Genomic DNA, 8,680 nt, shown 5'->3' on the forward strand with positions numbered 1-8,680 from the left:
TATAGAATTTACACACATACTTTCACCACCGCTGAGTGTCACTTTAAACACTAAACAAGAACTAAAATGAATAAATATATAATCAAGTGATTAAATACGTACATAAATAGGTAACAATTGAATAAACAAATAACCGCGTAATGAAACGAGTTAATCAGTAAGTAAAATCATACATTAAAATAAATGATAAAAAAAGCAAACCAATAATTAAATAAATACAATCTCCTCCGAAAATTTTGGGACGGCAAGGCCGATTATTTTTTTTGTGCTGTAGACGGAAGACATTTGGGTTTGTGATCGAAAGATGAACATGAGAAGAAAGCTTAGAATTTCAGCTTTAATTTCCTGGTATTGAACGTAGTTAAACAGCAGAGAGCGTAGCACATTTCGTATCAGACCACCCAATTTGTAGGTGAGCAAAAGTACTGGAACATGTGACTGACAGGTGTTGCTTGTTACCCAAGTGTATGCTGTTAGAGTGATTGTTTAGACAATAAAAAGGTCTAAACATCTACTCTCAGAGATGACGGGTGATACTGAAGGATAAACCTGAAGATGGATTTACAGAGAAATGCATCCGGATTAATCAGGAGGAACTTCGTCGTGCAGCAAGACAACGATCCAAAACACACTGCCACCTCAACACAGGAAGGGTTTAGACTGGACAAGTCAATCACCAGACCTTCACCCAACTGATCAGCATCTCACCTCCTGAAGAGGAGACTGAAGGGAGAATCCCCCGAAACAAACAACACCTGAAAGAAGCTGCAGTAAAATCCTGGAGAAGCTTCACAGAAGAAGAAACCAGCAGTTTGGAGTCACTGAGTCACAGGATTGATGCAGTCACTGCGAGTAAGGGAAATACAACCAAATATTAAGTGTGATTTTCTTTCATTTACTTCAAGACCGATCTGTTCCTATACTTTTGCTCACCTAAATATTGTGCGGTCCGATACAAAAGGTTCTGTGTTGTAAGTTGTTTAACACGTCTAGATATAAATACCAGGAAATAAAAGCTGAGATCCAAAACTCACATCCACTTTTTGGGTCGGTCGATCGGTCGAGATAAACCACATAAGCAAATAAGTAAAGTAAGTCATTTACACATAACGAAATAAAAATAAATTGTTTAGACCGCAGTTAAACACAAATATCTAGCCATAGCCAATTAGCTGACTTTAGCTAAACCTACCAATATCACATTCTATTGTACGTATTTAAATAATTAATTTGTCGTCTTCCCCTTCTAACTAAATTCATCTAGCTGTTCTTTAATAAAAGAGCGACCTAGATGTGAGTAGTCCAGCATTACAGGGTTAATGCCTTATTTATTTATTTAACACACCATGAGCATAGAAGAATGAATCCAATTCATTGTAGTCACAGGACTTTGTGTAGTGAGAATAAAAAAAGTGTGTATATTAATCTTGTTCTGTAAGAAAGAAAAAAAAAACCATTTTGTTTTGCTGTTTTTATTTTCCTCCTGTGGTGCTGGACTTCTGCTACGCTCTGCTTTTACGCTGAAAAGAACGTGATGAAGCCCAATCTCAAATCAGCTGCACAACACAACGGAATGAAAAATAGGATTTCTAAATATTAAAAAGAGCAGTTTTCAAGGTTTTAAACAAACACACACACACACACACACACACACACACCACTACTGACAGAAATACACAGTTCAATGCTGGATCTCTGTATGTGGTTATAACAGTTAAATGACATGCTGAGGCACGATGCACAGTCACATGAACACTACAGTAACATGACATGATGAAAGCTTTTCGTCTACAGCTACACACTTCCTTCATACGTGCACTGCACAGGGAATGAGCTCTACTGCACTGGGCCTAGGGGGTGGAGTCTATGAAACAGCATCTAAGGGTGGAGCCTATTAGGCGGAGCCTGGGGTGGGGGGGATGTATGGAGCAAGGTGTCGGGAAAGGGGTCTGTAAGCAGTGACGAGGCGAGATGGCACCTAACGGGTGGCGCGTGAATGGAGGCTATGGAGCAGGGCGTAGGGGGTTGAGACTATAACACAGGGCCTAGAGAGTGGAGTCTATGGGGGTAGGGCGTGGGGGGAGGAGTCTGTTGCACAGGTGTTCAGTTGATGTTTTTACATGACAGGAAGTCTAAGTCCTTCCTAAACCACAACAGCAAATCTGTGTGACATCACTGAAGAAGTGGGCGCGGTCTGAGACCTGCAGAGATAGGCATCCATTACTCATTAGCTACATTATACACCAAACACGTCCTGACCGGTTCGTGGAACTGTTACTGTACAACACAACAAAGTAATGAAATGGAGCAGGAAGAGCATGCCTGTGTGCGCGCGTGTGCGCGTACGGTTAAAGAATTACTTGGAAATGCAAGTTCACACACCCATGCCAAGTCACGACACAGACTCTTACCGTGAGTATGTTTTTACTCTAGGAGGCAGAAAAGAGAGATAAAAACACATTTCACACATGTACTTCATACTGACTTTGTGTGTGTGTGTGTGTGTGTGTGTGTGTGTGTGTGTGTGTGTGTGTGTGTGTGCGTGCGTGTATATATTTGACCCTCAGTCTCTCACCATGTGAGCACGATTAATGAGTTGAGACTGGAGCTGCACTCTGGAATGGAACAGAAGTATGAAAGTGAGAGTGGTGAGGATATGTGTGTGTGTGTGGCAATGCTGCATGAACGTTGTACTGCTATTAAGAGGATAAACAGCTCAGGTGGAGTCTCATGTGGGGTGTGTGTGTGCACAAAAATCTGCGATCAATAACCCAGCTACAGGATTTTGTAATTAGACACGGCCAAGCCAACGTGATCTGCTCACCACTCTCTCTCTCTCTCTTTCTCTAATTACTGAAAGTACAAGCATACCATGAGAGAAAGAAAAAGAAGAAGAAATACATGAAGAATAATAATAATTATTATAATAATAATAATAATTATTATTATTATTAAAGTCTGTCACTGCAAACCAACAGAATATAACACATCATCAGTTTCAATCAGGACACGTGGCTTTTACGTATCATCCGTGTCGCCCGTTTGTGCCACGCTGTGAGCTCCAGTCAGACCTTTCTGAGCAGCGACGCTCATATGATTAACATACAAACATTATTCATAAATCACAATCCAGCAGTGTAAACGTCTGCATGAGCTCCCCTGATCCTCTAAATCTCACCTACTACAGGCCAGCTTCCACAACTCCACTGCACTCCAGTGTGTGTGTGTGTGTGTGTGTGTTTTCTGGAATGTGTGAAGGTGGACCGACTCCAATGGCACATGATGCACAATCACACACACACACACACACAGAGCTCCTTATTACTGAAAGCCTCCACACTCCAGCAGTGTTATATCCATAAGGAGGTGTTTAATATTCATCTCTCTGCTTAATATACACACTAAAGAAATAGCTTAATCAAATTAATTAGAATTCGTTAATCATTTAAATTAAACCAGTTTAATGATTATTCGTGTGGGGGGTGTGTGTGTGTGTGTGTCCGTAAGTAGTTAGAAAGTAATTATACCTCCTATCTGTGCAAAGTAACACAAAAACATCTCATTAGGGATGTCACGAGAACCGATACTTCGGTACCAGCATTCTTAAAACGTGACGGTACTTGTTTTTCTGCCGTAGCGTTCGTACCGTTTGTAACGAAAGTACCGGAGTTGCGATACTTCCGGAACTGAAGGGGGCAGCAGATACACGCGAGTGTTTTAGTCGGTCCACGAGTGGTGAAGAAGAACGCCTACAAGCACACGGGAAAAACTACAGAAGTTTAGCTTAGCTTAACAAGTTTAGCTCCGCCCCGACTCGTTGAGAGGAAAAGAGAGGAAAGCTAGTATTGGTTTCATTTCAAACAAAGCGAGGAAACACCTGGAATTTGGCGAAGCACCTGAAAGACTGTCCTCTATTATGTTTGTTTGAGGCAGCTGGCATTGTAGCCGTGAAACCAGCTAACGTTATGCTCCATGTAATGTTTGCGTTAGCCTGTTATGTGTTAACGATGCTAACGCATTGCAGTGTTATAAACTACCTCTTAATGGGCCACCATGCATCGCCATTCAGCCCGTGTCCTGTCAGATAAATGTAGCCTAATGTCACTAATAATTATTCACATGTTCAGGCTTTTAATAAATCTTTTCATCCTGCCACCATATCAGTGAATTTAAACTAATGCTTGCAATCAGAGTATAAGGGGTGTGTGTGTGTGTGTGTGTGTGTAGGAGTGCACCTCCGGAGACTCATTGTCAGACAGTGTTTGATAACTAAAATACCCCCCCCCCCCCCCCCGCCCCGCCCCTCTCTCTTTACCAGTATGAGCCAGAGGAGGATGTCCTAGGGGTGTTTTATTTTTTTTTTATTTTATTTTATTTATACACCACACTGTGGTATCGACTTTGATATCGAGTATCGTGTACTTTTGGTGGTATCGGTACTGACTACTAGATTTTTGGTATCATGACATCCCTACCTCTCATGATGGGTAAAAGCAAAGAGCTCCCCCAAGACCTTCACACCCTTATTGTTGGGGTCATTATCCACAAGTGGAAACAACATCACTCCGTCATCAACTGGCCATGCACAGGAGCCCCTTGCAAGATTTCTGACCAGGGAGTCAGGAGAATAGTCAGAAGAGTAGCCCAAGAGCCAAGGACCACTCGGAAAGCGCTCCAGAAACACTTGGAGGCAGCAGGTATGACTGTCACAGAGAAAACAATAGGCAATGCACTCCACTGCTCACGCTCACCCCACAAGACTCCATTACTAAAGAAAAGGCATGTCGAAGCTCGTTTAAAGTTTGCTACAACTCATTTGGACAAGCCTGTGAAACACTGGGAGAGTGTAGTCTGGGCAGACGAGAGCAAAATTGAACTTTTAGGCTGTTATACTACACACCATGTTTGGAGAAGAAATGGCACTGCACATCACTCTAAAAACACTACACCAACAGTGAAGTGTGGAGGTGAAGCATCATGGTGTGGGGCTGTTTTTCATCACATGGTACTGGCAGACTTCATATAATTGAAGGAACGGTGAATGGAGCCCTTTACCGGGAGATTCTTGAGAAGAATCTGCTGCATCCACCAGGATGATGAAGATGAGATGTGGGTGGAGCTTCCAGCAGGACAACGATCCAAACATATAGCAAAGGAAACTCTCAATTGGTTTCAAAGAAAAAAAAAAAATCAAGGTGATAGAACGGCCCAGCCAATCACCTGAGTCCAATCCAATTGAACAAGATTTAAAGACAATATGTTTAGAAGAACGGACCAAAATCACACCTGAATACTGCGGAACATTAATTTCTTCATACAGGAAGCGTCTCGAAGCTTCATTACAAACAAAGGCTTCTCCACTAAGGATTAAATAAATTTCAGTTAGCGTGTTCAATACTTCTTTCCCGTGTCATTCCACTTTATTACACATCACTTCATTTATGGACTTTAATGTTGTGAATTCTTTATATTTGCAGATTTCTTGAGTTAATACTGATGTCTGGTGTAAATTTCATGTGAATAACCTCATTGGAAATATATTTACTGAAAACTATGTTGACGCGTTCAACTTGTTTCCTCTGCTGTAGATAGATAGATGTGATGCACAACTATTGGCACCCTTTGACAGATAGAAAGCTGGTCAGGGGCAGAATTATTTGGACAGACTTTAGACAGATCTTTTTCTTGACTTCAGCGATGTTTCTCTAGTTGGTGCAGTAGTATTATTAGAAGTACTTATAATAAGTGAGTAGCCATGATAAGGGTATATGTAGTATATATTATTTAGGCCAATAGCACGCAGGTTCTGCCGGTAACCACAAGAACCTTAATAACAATAACATAGCGTCGTAACAAAACGCGCACTGTCGTAAAACAATTACAGACTTCACGACACCGACAATACGCCAAAACAGAATGTTTTGTTTTTCCCGTGCACGTTTCCACACACACACACACACTCACCGATCCGTAAGAACACCACCACACTGAACATGGAGAGCAGAGTGGGAATAACCACCCCGAAGAAGGTGGAGAGTTTCTGAGGCTGGCCATGAGCGGATCTTCGTCTCACCGCCCTGCGTTCCGCCGACTCCTCGCGCGTGCGGTGCTCACCGGAGTCCTCGTGCCCGCTCGCCGCGAGCCGGTAATGCAACAGCGGTGTGCGTTCACCCATGAAAGCGCTGTCTCACTTCCACAGCACACTCACGGAGCGCTTACTACTCAGTGTGTTTGTGTTGAACTTTTTCTCGGTTATTTAAACTCCATTCTCACTCGCGAGGACGTTTCTGCTTAAACGATGCACGCGCGCAACCCGACACAGAAACAAAACCAGTTTCAACGATTTCAACCGTCACCCGCTGCCTAAAACTTCCTTTATCACTCTAAACCCGACAGATAAAATTAGCCAGGGTTGTGTGTGTTTTTTTGTTGTTTTTTTTATCTTTTCGGTTCCTCTTGTTTTTTCTCGGCGAACCTTTCAGCTCTGAGTCGGCGTGGTCATGTGACAAGCGCTCGCGCGTCCCAGCGCCCCTGAGTCACGTGATAATGTTCTCTCAGCCAATGAAAAGCGCCCTACTTTGTAGCCATGCCGACACGTGGGGTTTATAGCCGTCACTGGGTATTTGATTAAGAGATTTATATCCCGGCAATTATTACTTCCTGGAACTGGAAAGAGCAACATGTTTACATAATTAGGGTATTTTATTCTTTCCTCTGGGGTTAATAAATCTATCTATCTATCTATCTATCTATCTATCTGTCTGTCTATCTATCTGTCTGTCTGTTTGTCTGTCTGTCTGTCTGTGCCAATAATTCTGCTTCTGACTGGCTTTCTGTCTGTCAAAGGGTGCCAATAGTTCTGCATCACATCTGTCTATGTCTGTCTGTCTGCCTGTCTATATAGCTATCTATTTATGTCACTCTTTGTTCCTTCTTTCCTTTTAAAATAGTTTGTTTAAAAATGAAATATCCACAATGTCCCTATTGTATAAATGTGACCATTATTAATTATGCATTATTATTTTAAGATATTAATCCACCTTCAGACTTTAGGCCATGCCCAGTACCCAAGTTTGATCCTGGCATGGAGTGGCATTATATTGTACGATTTTTGGCCTGATATTGCCGTCGCACACATAAGCGGTCGTTCCCTCACCAGCCTCTCCTTGTTCTCGACAACCCGCAAAGAAACGTAGACTCATCTGTTCTGGAGATGGCGGAAAACTTCAAGTTAGAGCTTTACCTCTGACCGTTACAAAGCGCTGACACTGGAGACTCCTTCCATAAATATTCCATAAATACACATCTCCTTACAGAAAACTTCACCATATCAACGATGTTTCTTTAACTCTTTATTATTAGTGTAGTATCTGTGTATAGTAATGAGCTGTTGCTATAGAAACTATAACATATTAGAACAAGCGCATTAATATAAACTGTTGTTATAGAAAATGAATAAACACCACCTGACCAATCGGAACGCAGAATTCAGCAGCACTGTGGTGTAAGAGGGACAGATTTTGAACAGCTCGGCCGTTGTTGTTGGCTTGTCAGCATCATATGAGCGCTCGATCACATGCAGGGTCATGTCGAGTGGTCCGATGGGCCTGGGGAAATGTGATGTGTGTGTGTGTGTGTGTGTGTGTGTGTGTGTGCAAATAAACTATACAACTGAACATAACCAGGACACAAAAGCAGCATCACAAATTAAACACTATATTTCAAAAATAAATAAATACAAATCTGTTGATTTCCAGGTCGGTGTTCAGAATCATGGAGTTTTGGGACGTCAAAAAAAAGACTTCAGTTAATTCATTTTAATAATTTCACACGCAAAATGCACAGAATAGCAAATATTGTCAGTAAAATATAATAGAATAAAAAGTTTTTATTGTATTAGACTACATTAGAACAGTTGCTCACATAACTAATGCTTTTGATTTAATGATCTAGCTCTAATATGTGTTTGACTGTGTGCTCGTGTGGTTATCCATCCGTCAATCCATCCATCCATCCATCCATTTTCTGTACCTCTTCTCCCATACAGGGTCATGGGGAGTCTGGAGATTATCCCAGGGGACTCTGGGAACAAGGCAGGGGTGGAAACCCATTGCACATCACACACTCACACAATTTAAAGATGCCAATCAGCCTACAATGCATGTCTTTGGACTGGGGGAGGAAACCAGAGTACCTGGAGGAAACCCCCGCAGCACAGGGAGACCATACAAACTCCACACACACAGTGCAGAGGTGGGAATTGAAGGTGGTGGAGGTGTGAGGCAAACATGCTAACCACTAAGCCACCACCCCTCATGTGGTTGTCTTGCTGTTAAATGCTTGTCCATGTCCATCTACTGCTAGAAAATTAGACGTACATGGAAACTGAAAGCGTTCAAGCTTTCACAGGAGAGACGCTGGGGCACTATGGGTAATGTAGTGACCTAAATCCTTCCCGAAGCCCATCCTGCTGTGACTGAGGTTCTACATTAACGAGATCGTTGTGGAGAAATTGTGTAATCGGAGTACTTCCACCTCCACAGAACCAGTCTGGTGTCTCCGTCTACCCCGAGCTGTGTTGTGCCCGTTGTGTGATTGTTGGCATAACATGGGCATGGCCCACAGCAATGTCCTCAGGGTGACATCAGAAGGCATTATTTGTTTGCGGAATGAAATCAAG

The 8,680-nt window shown here is 42.3% G+C and overlaps 2 protein-coding genes across 4 annotated transcripts in view; one reads left to right on the forward strand and one right to left on the reverse strand.

Moving 5' to 3' along the window:
• Positions 1 to 6,270, reverse strand: part of zgc:153039 (uncharacterized protein LOC767698 homolog) — a 42,274-nt gene extending 36,004 nt beyond the window's left edge. For all 3 annotated transcript variants that reach the window (XM_053646520.1, XM_053646519.1, XM_053646517.1), the window contains exon 1: positions 5,965 to 6,270. In XM_053646520.1, coding sequence (XP_053502495.1) covers positions 5,965 to 6,175 — 211 coding nt within the window. In that variant the 5' untranslated portion in view covers positions 6,176 to 6,270. The remainder of the gene's footprint in view (positions 1 to 5,964) is intronic.
• Positions 6,271 to 6,442: 172 nt separating this feature from the next.
• The window catches only part of LOC128621045 (probable E3 ubiquitin-protein ligase MID2), a 15,085-nt gene continuing 12,847 nt past the window's right edge, over positions 6,443 to 8,680 (forward strand). The window contains exon 1 of the mRNA XM_053646522.1: positions 6,443 to 8,253. The gene's annotated coding sequence lies outside the window, so the exon portion shown is untranslated. The remainder of the gene's footprint in view (positions 8,254 to 8,680) is intronic.

Source organism: Ictalurus furcatus, chromosome 17, assembly GCF_023375685.1.
Source record: "Ictalurus furcatus strain D&B chromosome 17, Billie_1.0, whole genome shotgun sequence".
NCBI classification, from domain to species: Eukaryota; Metazoa; Chordata; class Actinopteri; order Siluriformes; family Ictaluridae; genus Ictalurus; species Ictalurus furcatus.